A 15,549-nucleotide genomic window follows, 5' to 3' on the forward strand; every position below is an offset into this window, starting at 1 on the left:
ACTTCGTCCATGGATAGAAGATGGTACTTGGTGAACACCCTAACAACGCATGCGCAGTTTGGTTTGTGCACATATTGCGCGAAGTACGCAAATTGAATTTCATTCTAAACCATAGTGTCTTTACATGAGCATCAACAATGCGTTCAGATGTCTCTCCTGGCGGTCTCCCCGACTCTTTTTTGCTTACCGTTGAGGGGGTACTTGAGCCCAGAGTTCATAAGCGAAGCCTTGTGATTATTTGGTTTGATGTTGGTGTACACTTAGATAATCAGCTGAAGCGCCACCAAACCATTAATTTTGTAATGTATTCAATGAGATATTTCTGTGTACTGAAAACAATAATGTGGGAAAAAGGAGACTTTTTCTAATCAATATTTTAACAAACTTTTTAGGTTTTTTACCTTTTTAATGCAATGAAAGTGCATTATATACACAGAATAATAATAATGTACCGATACATGTAATTGTAATGTAGTAGTTATATAGCACTTTATACCAAAGGTCTCAAAGCACGTTCCAATATATACCAATTATGTGTTATGTACAACGTCAGTGACTCAGGAGATAATATTATTCAGTTGCTAACATATATTTTGAAAAACACATTAGTTTATACAGTTTAGAGGTAATATACATCATTTGCTTTTGCTGTAATTTTTAAAAGTGGATGGATCTCGGGGTTAGTATTTTATACCACATTTTGTTACACTGACCTGTTTAAAATTTTGTGTTCGTAGATGCTGGAAAAAAACAAGGAAAAAAATGCTGTTCTTGTAGTCTGATTCCCTGACCCACCACAGACAAGCAATTTATAGACGTCGGGGAATTGTCAGGGAACCAGACTATTTGGCTTGCACCCGTTCACAGATGTTTCACCGATTGCAAACAAAATGTGGACTAACTAGATTTGGTAAATTGGGGGCAGTATGTGAAAAAGTCAGCCGGCCATCGTTGGAAATAGATGCAAAAATTCCACTTTTCTTTGAAAATGACAGCACACCAGGTGCCATGATTTCACAGGATGCTTGAGACTATTATTCACTTACAGTCAAGTAAGGTATTTCATAATAAATCGGCATTGTTTGATGTTTGCAAATGTTGTATACTGCCTTTAAGCACATGTGCACTGTAAGACAAAACCATTAAAAGTGTTGATTTTTTTTATAAGGCTGGGCCTAATTTTTTAGTAATAAACATTCAAGCGAATGTAAATTATAGAATACTAGATTTTCGGCTGGAATTTTTTATATGTCGCCTGACTACATGTATGAAGTATTAGTAAATTCGTGCAGTGCAAGTTATCGGTACATGATATTTTCAGTTTTGATGTTTTGTGCATCTTGAAAATTGTCTGTTTCCAAATTTTTATGATGAAGAGATCGCGGGTGTTATTTTGCATCAGAGAAATTTTAAAACATGTCTGTCACTGTATAAAGAAAAAAATAGTTGTCAATTTTCAATGAAATATTAATAGAATTTAGTATAATTATTACATGTACATTTGCAATTAATTTGTAATGAAGAGTTAAGGTGGTAAGTATTTTCTTATTGAGATATTTTAAACTAAGCTTAAATGATCACTGGCTGCTGCTAGTTAAATTTGTATACAAATGTGTCATTCGTTATAGTTGTGAATGTGATTGCGAAGTGCAGGATCCCTCTTTTGTTTTAATTCTTACATTATTGTTTTCAGTTCAAAATCACTTCAGCGACCTTAAAGCAATCTTTGAATTCTAATGACCCCAATTTGTTTGTAATTTGGAACAGTGTTTTTGCTTACTATCACCATTCTGTGGTTAAAGCGGTAGGCCAGAATTTGTGCATAAAACTGTAAGCACGGAATCTTTAGTTGTGGGCAATTGCCAAGCTTCAATACACTAACCATTAAATAGCGCAGAATTCTCTGCTTAAATTAATAGGAGATATGTTACACATAATTGTTACACAAATGGTATTCAGAAAGTTGTTTTTTAGGCACAATTTCTTCCTTCTTTTTTTTTTACAAACAACAAACAAACATCGAACAACCAATTAAGAGGCATTGATTGCAAAGATTGTCAAAAATCACGCATTGTAGAAATTATTACAAACTGCCAATAACTCTATTATGAGAATGATATATGCAGGCTAAGAGAAAAAGAGATATTATGTGTACATCTCAGAAATGTCTTTAAAAAAAATATAAAAATAGCTTGAATATACTCGGACAGACACTGTAAAATTAATTGACTGAACAAAGTCATGTGTTAACCATAAAGTGTTTAGGCTGTGTATTTAATATGTTCATTGTTGGACCAGTGCAAGAAAATATTTGCATTGTCTCATTAATGTTGCTCCACATGAGAGACTTGAAGAGTATACAAATATTGACTGCTTCGAGTTGTGTGCTAAAACTCTAAGCCTCCCGGGTTGATCCATGGAGCATTCTATTTTCCTGAGGGGTAGCCGTAGGAAATGGAATGCTCCGGATCACGGAGGGATGCTAGTTTTACACCACAAGTTAAAGCAGCCTTGTTTTATAAGGCCTCACCCACAGATTCTAGAATTTCAATATTAATGTATCACCGTATTGTATGTTTGTTTTCATCAACTAAACTATTTGCTATTTGTAGCTCGCATCAAAAATCGTGAAACGCAGAAATTGGCCTGAGAAATAACCACACAAAATAGTGTTGAAATCGACCACGTAATCCTTGTACATGATCTCCCATACTCCATAATTTCTTATGGTCCCTATAATATCTACTATATCAGGCAGTATATTGGGGTATTGGTTTGTTAAGTTTAATATTAACTCTAAGTACAACAAAACTGTAAAAAACATAAAAATCCTGCAGAAATGGGCTTTTTAAAAAGCCAACATTATCACCCTAAAATGGTCAATCAGCTTCATTCTTATGATTGTTTATCAGGCACGAGATTGACAATTTTGTCTGAAATCAGACTTTTTTGAATATAAGAAAAAGACATTATTGGTATAGAAAGATATGCATTTTTCAGACATTTCATCAATTTTCTGACTCTTGTAGTTTTAAAATTGACAATCTCATTCCTGGTTTGTGTTCCATCAAAAGTACATAATTGGTGCAGTGGTTGCTTCCATCGCCTCCACCGCTATGGCCCGGGTTCGATTCCTGCCCTACCTGATTCTGTGGGTTTTACCCAGAAAATTCTCCTGGGGTTTTCCTTCCGACTCTCAGACCGTAATTTCTTCTCATTGTCTTCTCTTTACGGGTTCCTTCAGGCTTGCGAGCTACAGTGCCAAGGAATTTGAGGAATCCTTGGTTTAATTACCAAAAAGATATAAAATTTGAAAATAAATATAATTGTGCATTCATAATGCACATAATAGAACTTCAGCATTTTACTTTTCTCCTGAAATGTCATTAAATTGATTAAAATGCGTTGCATCTTTTTTTATATACATGAGATAAATTATTTTAAGTCAATGGCAAGTAATTTTGAAATATGTTTTATATATATCAGTAAAATTCAGTGTAAATTTTGGGAACGGTTTTATAAATGAATACCAGTAGTAATTTTGAATATGCTGTAATATTTTTCGATGGATCTTAGTGTGCCAATCATGTCTTTGTAATAAAATATTTACACAGCTATGAGATTAAAAAAAATTAACGAAAACTGCTGCAACCCGCGTACTGATTTATTTTTATGTACCTGTAATGGACAAATGAAGATAAGTTAAAAAGTCAGACGTGTTCATCCTGGCAGGATTTTTCTCATCAGGCCAAAAAAAAAATGAATTATACAAAAAGATCAATACAATGTTGCATCAAGTGCTGACAAAATGTTGAAGCATATGGCTGGCTGGAACCACATAATTGTATTAAAAGTAGGAGTATTTTCTATTTTATATCAAAATAATGACATGTCTTTCAGCTGGTTTTGAAACGGTCCAAAACAATTAAATAAAAGATACCTTTTTGAGACTTTAGTTACAGAGCTCGTATCAGGAAAAACACATTTCTTTACGTGCTGGTAATGAACATTTTTCTCTCTCGGTAGTGAACTTTAAGTCTAAAACATGCAACATTTCAGCGTAATTGACATAGTCGATTATAGTCCGAACTTCCCGCTGCGCTTGCAATAAAGTTCGAAGGGCACGTGGGCGTTGCATAAAACAAACACTGATACGTTATCAACGACCAACCAATCCCATGACGTTGCATTGTGATACCGATAGTATAGTACACGTGTAAATTACCCGCCGTTTGTTGATGTTCCTGATCTGCATTCAAAGCAAAGATTTCTAGAGGGATTGAATGCCGTGGGTTACTTCGATTAGCTGGTGAGTGGTTTGTCGTTGGTTTTTACATTGTATTGCATTTCTAAGGTAAGTCGGAGCCTACCTCCATGGTCGGAGCATGGGGGAAGGAGAGCAGATATACATGTAAACAGGGGAGGATCGAGTCAATCTCATTCTGAGATCGCTCCAATCCATTCCTTCCTACACTATGATGGGTAAAGTTACTAACTTCGCCACCGAATGGGGCTATTCAGTGACTGACACTGATTGCTCCTTTTTATAACTCCATGGAAAGCCATATTCTATTTATATGGCCACGCGCTGGGGCCGGGCGGGTGGATCGATAGACTCTTCAGCACACAGTCTTTGTGTGGCCAAAGAATAGGGCTAATTCAGTGATCTAGCTGAGCCGCCATTTTTGACCTAAATTGACTTTGTTGTTTGGTTATTTAGGTAGCGGATCTACACACTACACAACTAGAACGCCTTAAATCACCATGCAGTACCAGTGGCTGTTATCCATCATTGTCCTTGCGTTAGCAATACTTTATGCTTCGGCGTACAAGCCCACAAAATTTGGAAAAGGTAAGTTAAGTAAAGAGATGCAAGATTACCCAGAAAATATTCATCGTGCTATCAAATTTACGTGGTGGATATTTTTACGGTAGCCGTATAACAGCTAGGTAGTTTTACAGTACTGCAAAACCCATTGTGAGCAATACATCGATCACAATGTTTACCACTTCCAATCGATGCACTTTGTACTTTGATTGATTATACTTTATAGGCTAAATGTTGATTGATTAAACGTGTTAACAGTTTTTATTGATCCGTGGCTTCGGAGGATTTTCTTTTTTAAAAGGGAAATGAAATCCGAGAACCATTCGGTTGATAGTCAGGTTCCGAGACCAAAAGATCCTGACGTCGAATATTGTCAGATCGAGGAACCAGATGGCGACTGCCGCAACTAGCCACTGCATTTTATGGAAGCCGTAACATGTTTTTATAGTTACAAATCTATTTTGAATGGAGAGACATTTTAGTGGCCATCAGTGGTTTGAAAACGTTCATGTTCAGTCACCACATGCCTCAGGCCTGCCAACTCTCACGCATTGAGACTCAAGCATTTCAGGTTGCGTTCTAACGTGCACAGGGGATTTTTTCCCGCTGAAAAAAAAATACATAAAGACTCGAAAAATGATGTTGAAATGATGATGTTTTGCTTAAAAAAATGGTTAGAGTGGTCAGAAATTACTAAAAAGGAAATCGCACTTCAAGGAAATAAAAAAGTGACTTTTTTTAACAGTTGAGTGCTCCCTGCCTTCATAAAGCAAGATTGACTGGCTGGGATTGTTATGAAACCTGATATAGCAATGGGCTCCGTGCACTAATGAAAGAGGGCGCCCTTTTACCTAGCAACGATGTCCCATGGGTGAGACATTTAGCTGGTTGACGTGCACCGTTCCCTGTGTGTGTGACACACGTACACCAGGGGATTTTTACTATGCACACGCAGTGGTATATGATACGGCTGCGCGTTGCGGCAAAATAGCAGTCGGGTAAGGAAAGATTTCCATATACGAAGTTCACTCAACACCCTGTGTACAAACCCTATGAGATTGGACTTTTAAGTATTTTCTAAGAAAATGCTTGTATTTTCTCACTGCTCAAATTGACTTTGATGACATGAAATTGCTATCTGGGGGCTTGTTAGTCAATACAGAGGAAAATTAGTGAACTTCGTAAATGGAAATCTTTCCGTCAGGCAAGATGCCCCCCCCCCCCCCCCCCCCCCCAATTGAGCTCTATAAGTGTAATGGAGATTAGTGGTCCCCCTCAACTGTGCTTTCTTTGCCGGCGAGGGGGACCGGGTACTAGTGAACAGAGCGGATAGGCCTACTTTGACTGTAGGAGATTGATAATACCCAGCTGTGCCTACCAATCACCTGCTTTTGTCTGTTGATGGAATTTGACTGTCACAGTGCCTTCAAGAAATATGATCTGACTGTTGGTGACTAGCCTGTGTGAACAGGATTGAAATTTTGACTGTCTGTGACTGATCAAATACAAAAAGAGTTTGAAGTTTTATCATTTGCTATTTTTCTATCTATTTACAGAGGTTGTATGTGAAGGATGTCATGCATTTGTCGCAGGTAAAGTAAAATATCACATTACTATGTCATTCTTCAGTAAAGTGTCTACTTTGGGCCTTTGAAAATTGTGAAAACAAGTTTTTCAAATGTGAAATTCTTTCATAGTATGGGATGCGATCATTATGTTTTACGGCAACTATAATTAGCACACGGCGCAATCTTTAGGGGAGTTTTCATCATTCTATCAACGTTGAATTTTCGGTATCTGAGCATAGGAAAATGCAAAAGACATATACCTTTTGTGATGGAAATGACAATATTTGAATGAATATGAAGCCGAGTAAATTCAAATGAAAGCTTATAAAGTGTGAACTCAGAATAATAACCAATGAATAGAGGGGATTTTAACATGATAAATCCAACCCATTATCATCCTTATTTTTATTACCATGACTGACTATAACAGAAAACGTCAAGAAATCATTTTTGTCACGGTAAAACATGACACAATATATCAAAAAAAATCATGGCTCAAAAGTCCTAGGTCTTATATTTACAATAAAAGGAATGGACATTCACAGTTTTGTCTTCAGACTTTTGATGGTTTTTTTTGTCGACATTTCTTATTTGCAGAGTCGGCCAAGTTGATGAACAGAAAGCACACATCTAGAGATAAGATTGAAACACAGATAAAAGATGCGCTCAAGAGAACCTGTGACACCGAGCATCTACGCGCCTATGAGTTCAGCCCTCCTAACATGAAAAAAGTCTGTGACTATTGGGCAAGTGAGTATGCCAAAAAAAAACAGTCGTAAGAATTTGTATTCTTTCTGGTAATGAAACCAAGGATTGCTTAACCCTTACCCTTTCTGGATTTACTAGGAACCTTTCTCACTCTTGCAAATTCCAACACCACATGGTAACTCAACACCCAAACTGATGGACTTTGATTATGGTGATATGCCTAACCCTATGTAAAGCATAGTCAGTTTACTAGTACTCTCTCCAACAGATTCCAACAAAATCTGCAGTTGGTTTTTGAAGGATTGGGGTTGGTTCATAAGGTTAGCCCATAAAAATTGGCCTTTTGTCAAAAAGCTACCTGTATTTTGTAGTAACGCAGCCACAGAATCTAAATAGAGTTTTTGTTGGCAAGAGAGACATTTAGAACGTTCACTTCTGCAAGCTTTGCGAACGCAGGTGCTTATTTAGTAAAACACTCATCAAAAGAAATTATTGTTTTCCTCCTTTATGCAGCTGAGTACAAGAAAGAGATCACGCAAGTCTTCAAGGAGTATTCAGATCCGGAGGAGCGAGAGATTGCGTTATGCTTTGATGTCACGGACGCTTGCATTGGCGTTGATCGATCCAATTTCCGCATCAATAAATACAAGGGTCCGGTGAGTATTCCAAAGCGAGAAACGGCCATTTGAAAAAAATTTGCCCCAATTTAAAACATAAATTTGCTTCATCATTATTATTTTTTTGACTTTGGTGTTCGTAAATCATTAGACCAGTGTGAGCCATCACAATGTCATCACAACTCCATCAAAAGTCCATCACAAGCATATCACAAGTCCATCACAAGTCCATCACAAGTCCATCACAAGCCTATCACAAGTCCATCACAAGTCCTCCACTCTAAAGTCGAGTCACAAACTATTCAAATGAGCTGTGTCAAAGGCATTCCTTTGTTATTTTTCATCAACTGTTCCGTGTGACTTGGCTTTTTTAATGGACTTGTGATCAACCTGTAATAGGACTTGTCATTTACTTAACTACAACACTGTCATAGACTTTAGTTGTAAATGTCGCAAAGTACAATTTAGCTTGTAGATTAGATCTCATCTGTGATTAAGTTTCAAATTCATTGTACTTTTCAGTGAAAATCCTTGTCAAAATTGGCTTAGTGTTTCACTATTTTTAAAGTACCTTGTCGAAAAACGAAGGTTGTACATACACACATAAAGTACTGCATAAGTGGGGTAATTAAAGTATAAGAAACATTGTGCTAAGAAAGGGTTGTTAAGCTATACTGCTCTTAACCGTGACCACCCAACCCTTCAAAATCCAACTGAATGTTTTGTTGGAATCTGTTGGAGTGAGTAAACTGATTATGCTTTACATGGGGTCAGGCATACCACCATAATCAGAGTCCAACAGTTTGGGTGTAGAGTTTACCATATGGTGATGGATTTTGCAAGAGTGAGGAAGGTTCCCAGTATATTACTCAAGGGGGTTAGGGTTAAGGCAGTTTTGATTTCAAGAACGGCTAACTAATTGTAGGCACGACAATTTTTCCTAATTTACATAACAAAATAACTGATATAAACATCAGTTGGTTGTACAACGACTTTAATTGAAACAAGGTGCTCTCAAGTACGTACACGTGGCCATCAGTAAGCTTTCATCTTGATTAGTTATCTCATTTATCACGTCATTTTGCCCTCAGGATTTTAATTTTCACTTTCGTGTTGCAGTCTCATTTTGCTTAAGAGTCTACATTTTTTTGGTGGGAGCGGGGGGGAGTAAGTAAGATAAAGCTTATTACTGCAAATCAAACAAACTTTAATTTTGACTGAATCGGCTGGTTTAAGCAAAGATGGGCACCTGTATAAATAATGATCAGACCTTGTGCCAACATGGCCTTTAAATTTGAATGAACAGATGTTTTTTTGTGCGTCAGAAAATGCAAAACAGGACTGTAACTAGGGTAATAGTCTAATAGAGCGTGTAAGTCTTGCCAGTCCACGTTCACTTTTTATGTGAACATCTGGTACCGATTTACCGAACACTGAATCTAGAGTTGTTATCCACGTGATTGATTGCACGGATGTTGAGGTCAACAACGTTGATTTTGTAGTAGTCATCAATTCGCAATATTTTCAATATATGTTGTAAATTGTGATGCTTGCTTGTCTTTCGAAAGACCAACTTCTTGCCCTTGATTGGATGGGCCCAGTCATCAGGACACAACATAAATGCAAAAAAATAGGACGCCACACACTGTGTAGATCCTATACATGGTGCCCAGATGTGATGTATTCTCGTAAACATCGCGCAGGTTTTTGAGGTAAATTTACAATGCTCTACTATTACGGGATGTGGTTATACTGCAGATTTGATGCATCTACGTTAGGCACACTCAAGTTTATGATGATCTCATGCACTGCATATTTTGCATACTCAAAGCAGTGATGTTATTACTGTTAATTATGCATCCATAGACATCTTTTAAAAAAAAATAGACCTGATATTTGCCTGCAGTTTCTGATATCAAAGCACTGCATGCTATAACCGCCATGTTAAGCGAACACTCATGGGGGACAGTCACACAACGTGAACACGTTATTTACGATCAGAACGTGCGTTCGCGTAGCATGGCAGCTGTAGGAAGCAGCGTTTTGATATCAAAAATTCACAACATAAAACCTTAGTAATGTCAGCTCTACGTTTATTAAGATGTCTACATCCTGTGCCCGTACTTGTCTAAATAGCGCCCTCTACTGCATGCATGGAACCCATTCAAGTGGAATTGAAGAGAAAAAAAAGATTTCAGGAAAAAAAGAAAAGGGTTGAAAAATGTATCTTTCACCATGGATTCTCTTTTTTGGTAAGTTTTCAGAGATCTATCGAGTGGTATATTTGGGAAATAAAGGGGAAGAAATATATTTAATAATTCCTCTGGCCAGTTTAACATCGGAGAGAAAGTCGTTTTCATGTAGTTTTGTTTGTAAATATTCCTAAGTTTTGAACTCCATCCCATTTGCATAATTCACCAGACATTTCTTTCTTTCCACCGTTCTCATTGCATGTAGTTTCACTTTAAGATGTTCATCTTCTGTTCTTCTATACCTTCCTCCTCTTTTCTGTGTGTAAAAAATTAGTCTCGAAAGGCCGTCCGTGAACAGACGGGCAAAAGCAAGATGACCGGAAAGAAAAAGGAAAGTGCCGATGATGAGAAAGAAAAGGCTAAAAAAGAAGAGCTGTAGCCACTGGGTTTGCATCGGTAAGGGGATTCACACATTTGTCTTTTTCTTTTCCAAAGAAAAATAATTTCCAATTGGCATTTGTTACATTACATTTACAGTCACAAAAAACCAAAATAGTATTCGCTGAGCAGTGTCTGGTTTCTGACTTTCCGAGTCTTACAAAAATCATCTGTAAGCCAAAAAAAAAGTCTCCGGTTTCTGGTTTGGAGCTTGCCCCAAAAATGTCCTTCAGAGTGCAGCTTGAGGTGACCCCAGTAAGGCCATAAGGCTTGAGAAGTATATTGAGCTAATTAAAAAGCATTTACAGGATCATCGCTCTGTCAGTCTGGCTTCCAGACGCACAATTACAAAATCACAACACCGTCTGCAAATGGTGCCCGACTAAATTTAGTGCAAAATATATGGGAGTGCAGAGGCCACATAAAGCTTATACTCGATCGTAACCCCATCTAAAAACACGTTAAAATTGTGCAGCAGCAGGATTCCAGTCAAACCAGTGAGATTGGCAGGTTTGAGACACCATCTTACATTGGAAAAAAACTTTTTAATTTTGCCGACGCGCATGGCTATGGCGACGGTGCGCATACCAGAAACCGGAGCCTCTTTTTTTGGCCTTATTGTCAATAAGATCACTAGCTAGTGACATTTTCTACTCTAATTTGTTCTTTGTTAATGTAGTGACCATATTTCAACACTATCTTGAAAAAAGCTTTCCTTTATCTATGAAGGGGGAATTTGAGTAAATTATAAAAAAAAAAAGATTATAGACAAGCCTCTATTCACATTGGGCATCAATCATTTCTTGTACATTCTTTGGCCATACATGACTCGGCTTCTTCGGCCCATGCTCACTACAGACTGGCAGACCTGAATGAACTTTTGTAAACAGCATTTTGTGAATCCAGCTGGTCCGTTACCATTCATTGCATGTAGTTTTACTTGTAATTACCGAGTCCATGACAAGTCCTCACAAGTCCATCACAAGTCCATCACAAGTCCATCACAAGTCCATCACAAGTCCATCACAAGTCCATCACAGGTCCTCACAAGTCCTCACAAGTCCATCACAAGTCCTCACAAGTCCTCACAAGTCCATCACAAGGCCTCTCAAGTCCTCACAAGTCCATCACAAGTCCATCACAAGTCCATCACAAGTCCATCACAAGTCCATCACAAGTCCATCACAGGTCCTCACAAGTCCATCACAAGTCCTCACAAGGCATCTCAAGTCCTCACAAGTCCATCACAAGTCCTCACAAGTCATCACAAGTCCTCACAAGTCCATCACAAGTCCCCTTGTTTCAATTCAAGTCACAAGCTATTTAATTGAATTGTTAACAGAGGCATTTGTGTTGAATTGTAACAAAGGCATTGTTTGTCTCCTGTTACTTGTGACGACGTGTGATTTACGAATGAAAAGACTTGTGTGGTGGACTACAACACTGATTCATTGATTGCTAGTTTGTATCTGTTTGTCTTCACAGTCATCAGTATGTACATGTACGTTATCAGTCTTCTTAGAAGTGTTTTTTTTTTTTTTTTGAAAACTTGCATGATTCCCTTGCATGGTTATCCAATACCTCATTTCAATATTATTCAAGACATGATTTTCTCATCATATCAACCACACTTTCTACATTTTGCCCAATGATTCCTGCTATTCAGAATGCTACCAGTCGATAATGAAGAGGCAGATCCTGCTTTACAAATGAAAAGTCCATCAAAGAAATAATCCAAAATCTGTTTATAGATACTTTTAAACTATTTATTGTGCAAGTAAAGTACAAAGGGAAATTGACTAGGTGCATTATAATCATTTTTACAAGTTGAAACGAAGAGATTAACTGGAGCGGGGTTTGAACCTATGACCTCATGATTTGCTGTTCCGGTGCTCTACCAACTGAGCTATCCAGCCTAATGTTGGTGACTCCCCCTATTTAATAAGCCTCTGTACTGATGATGTCGCACTTTGTTTACGTGTGTGCTTTCCTATGGTGCTCAGTGGACCGTGGGCCCCCACTGGCTCCATGGGAAAGTGCACATGTAAGCAAAGGTTGACGTCATCAGTACAGAGGCTTATTTGCGTAACGCACACGTGGCAGTTTTGGACATGCATGGGTTCACTTGGATTTTTACTCTGTGACTAACAGTGGTTTGTTTGTTACAATGAGGCTTCAAGGTGTATTCATGAATATGGGTGCACAACTGCACATTAACATTCAATGAGAATGATTTATTGTAGGTCACTGTATGCAGGATTTTGACATCAACATTGAAAAATTGCTTTTTTAGGTAAAATCTTTCAAGCGCACTCTATTTTGAATCGCCTAGGCCATAACTTTGCTTATCAACAATATTCCAACTTTCTAACATTCTTGAGCCCTTTTTTTCCCCTACCTATTTCTAGACTGGTGAAGCCATGAAGAGGACAGTTATGGCAAAGAGTAAACATGACATCAGTGATGAACTGTGATCGTCAATCGTCTACACAAGAATTGGTCCACATCATTACATTTGGAAATCAAGAGATTCATTTGACACTTTTTGACAAGAGGTCACTGGAAGCGGACTGACTAGTCTTGATTCAAGGCTGTGTTCAGGATTTATTCCCCTAATGCAGACAGGCCTAATTTCTGGCAAGTGTGGTCACGCCGCCTCGGTTTGTATCTATCAACAGGATGAATCCAGCCCAGGCTTTCGAACTTTGGCAACGGGGGCCAAGAAATTCCAAGAATACCTTTGAGCACACTGTATTGAAGCTAATGTGCTCTTGAGGTATTCTCAGAATTTCTTGGGTTCAATTAAAGGTCGAGTAGATCCTTTGCAGCTATCCAAAAAGTAACCAACAAGAATATTGTTGAAAAGCTTACTTGGTTTCAAGACAATAATGGCACTAAACTCCATGTGAAATTAATCTTTCTGGCATGCTATCACTTTGACGAAAACAATTAAAGGTCATTTCCAAAGATGCGTCTAACAACGCATTTTTGACAATTTCCGTTAGTAGTAGGTTTGTAAGGGGGCGAATTCGTAAACGAGTGTGCGCAAACGTTGACACGACACACGCGCACACGGTTGGTATTATTTGTTGATTCCGTGCGTGACATTGCATAGCTGCAATCAGCTGAATGAGAACGTGTCCCGGATGCTGATTTCGGGCGCAATTCAAAACATGACACTGCAACTTTTGAATTGAAGTGGAGATCCTAGAATATTGTTTTCTTGGAATATACAGCATTCACTTAGCTAAAAGTTCTTCAGGTTAGTTGTAAAGCACCTAGATTTTGAGCACTTTAGTTGCTTTAAACAAAAAAATATGCAAATGACAAATGATCTACCTTTAGGTAGCAAAGTTCGTAAGACGTGACTCCCATTGAGAAAGTTCTCTACAACCGTGGTGGCTTGATTGCAGACACCAGAGACCAGCTGCATTTACAAATCCAGTCTTTGACTTAACAGTGAGGTATGACAAAAAGGGATTTGCAAATAAACGATCTGAAATCTGAACATGGAATAGATTCTGAATTTGGGAGGAGAGGTGTTGGGGGATGGCAATGATAAAAGTTATCATGTACACATTTTATGATTGATACAATATTATGATTGAGACGTTAGCCATTTGGTTAATAAACCACATACAGTTCAACAATTACCTCGTATGCAATTTCCATTGTAGGTGGTGCAGCAGATAATGGCAACAACTCAGTATTACATAAATACATTAATTGTGCCTTGCATGTGTGTTTTTAAATAGGATTAAGTCCTGAAATTTGCAGTATGTGCTGCTTACATAAAATTTCAGAAAAAAAATTGGGTGTTGTACCTATCCGAGCACTTCCGTATAACTGTACATTAAAGTAGGCCCCGAACAATGGCAGGGGCATTGTGCCAGAATTGTTAAGGAAAATGCGTCACGGGGCAGTTGCTTTGTACCATACAGTAGCTGACTCAATGCTATCGCCATTGAATTGGCCTTCCAGAATGTACAGTCATAGCGTGCGCGAAATGGTCTATACAATGTGTATACTATTCTTTTATTATAATTATAATAATGTTCTGCTTAATTCAGTCTTTTTACTTAAGTGTCAAAGCACTTAACAGTTATTACCCCTGTTCATCAGGCCATGAGGCCAATTTTCTACAGCAGCTCGAGATCAGCGCAGTCTGGTCTCTACCTTCACAGGTACCCATTTATACTCCTGTGTGGAGAGGCAATTGTTGTAAAGTGTCTTGCCTAAGAACACAAGCTCCATGTTCCCCTGCCCAGGTATGAACCCACGTACCGTTGCACACACAAGTCGGATACCGTAACCATTGAACCACAGTACTTCTACGTCTAGTAAAATATAAGTGTAAGAGCCCACTTAAATATTAATTTATGCACCCTAATTTATATGCAGTATCAGTGCTATCCGTTATTCTAATCATAGCATTTCAAATCATTTCATTTTGAAATTCTGTTAATTGAAATTATTTAATTTGTTTTTAATTAACTTTCTTTTTATAATTGTCACAGTACTTTATCAATGAGTCCTTGAATCATGTGGAAAATATATTTTTATATAAATTTGAAAAAAATGTTTTGTAATTATTGGCATTTGTAATTTATTGCAAATTAATGAAGGTGATTATACTTTTGTATCTGATTTGCTCTGATTATTTAATCTGTTTTTAGTGAATTGTAGTGTTTTAAAATGTGTTCCAGGAAAAAAAGTGAGTGACTTTTTAAAGTTTTATTTTGGGATTGCGATTGTTGGCAAATGTTCAATAAATGGCGATGATAAAAAGTGATTTTTAACCTTTAAAAAGATTGTGTTTCAAATCATTGATTTTTCAACGATAATAGATATAGTGTTTCTCAGAAATTATCAAGTTTGATATTTCAACCACGCATGCACATAAATATAATCGGTTTCATGTGTGCAAAATGATTGATAGGACTCAAGTGGTGTAACAGGTTTGTGCCCCGGGTGTGCCCCCCCCCCCCAACTCTTTAAAATCTTGAATTGCACAGAAACAATACATGTATACCAATTGCCTTCAGTAACACCCCCCCCCCCCCTTGAAAAATTGGTGCACATTTACACATACACTGCACTATGAAATGTATTGCTATTGCTGTATCGATTCAGGATACCGGAAGCATGTTTCCCAACCAGGGGTTACTATCGGAAACGAGGTTTAAAATAAAGTAACC

General features: G+C 37.7%; 1 protein-coding gene across 3 annotated transcripts; it reads left to right on the plus strand.

Annotated features, from left to right (window-relative positions):
* The first annotated feature begins 4,147 nt into the window (after nucleotides 1-4,147).
* Nucleotides 4,148-15,160, plus strand: LOC119737163. 3 transcript variants are annotated; one of them, XM_038211284.1, is made up of 7 exons: nucleotides 4,160-4,309; nucleotides 4,721-4,852; nucleotides 6,385-6,420; nucleotides 6,994-7,146; nucleotides 7,618-7,760; nucleotides 10,248-10,369; nucleotides 12,760-15,160. In XM_038211284.1, the coding sequence occupies exons 2-6, from the start codon at nucleotides 4,765-4,767 to the stop codon at nucleotides 10,350-10,352; spliced, it is 525 nt and encodes a 174-aa protein (XP_038067212.1). In that variant the 5' UTR covers nucleotides 4,160-4,309; nucleotides 4,721-4,764; the 3' UTR covers nucleotides 10,353-10,369; nucleotides 12,760-15,160. The 3 variants fall into 3 exon arrangements, with proteins under 3 accessions (XP_038067214.1, XP_038067212.1, XP_038067213.1); XM_038211286.1 differs by lacking the exon at nucleotides 10,248-10,369 and having other exon boundaries at nucleotides 4,148-4,309; XM_038211285.1 differs by lacking the exon at nucleotides 4,160-4,309 and having other exon boundaries at nucleotides 4,618-4,852.
* Nucleotides 15,161-15,549: the final 389 nt, after the last annotated feature.

Source organism: Patiria miniata, unplaced genomic scaffold (assembly GCF_015706575.1).
Source record: "Patiria miniata isolate m_02_andy unplaced genomic scaffold, ASM1570657v1 HiC_scaffold_3, whole genome shotgun sequence".
NCBI classification, from domain to species: Eukaryota; Metazoa; Echinodermata; class Asteroidea; order Valvatida; family Asterinidae; genus Patiria; species Patiria miniata.

What these genes read in the sequence shown, in the direction of transcription:
- LOC119737163 (XM_038211284.1), top strand. Translation starts at nt 4,765, where the DNA reads ATGCAGTACCAGTGGCTGTTATCCATCATTGTCCTTGCGTTAGCAATA. An exon ending in ATGTCATGCATTTGTCGCAG is followed by an intron (nt 6,421 to 6,993) that starts GTAAAGTAAAAT and finishes TCTTATTTGCAG; the next exon opens with AGTCGGCCAAGTTGATGAAC. An exon ending in TCAATAAATACAAGGGTCCG is followed by an intron (nt 7,761 to 10,247) that starts GTGAGTATTCCA and finishes GTAAAAAATTAG; the next exon opens with TCTCGAAAGGCCGTCCGTGA.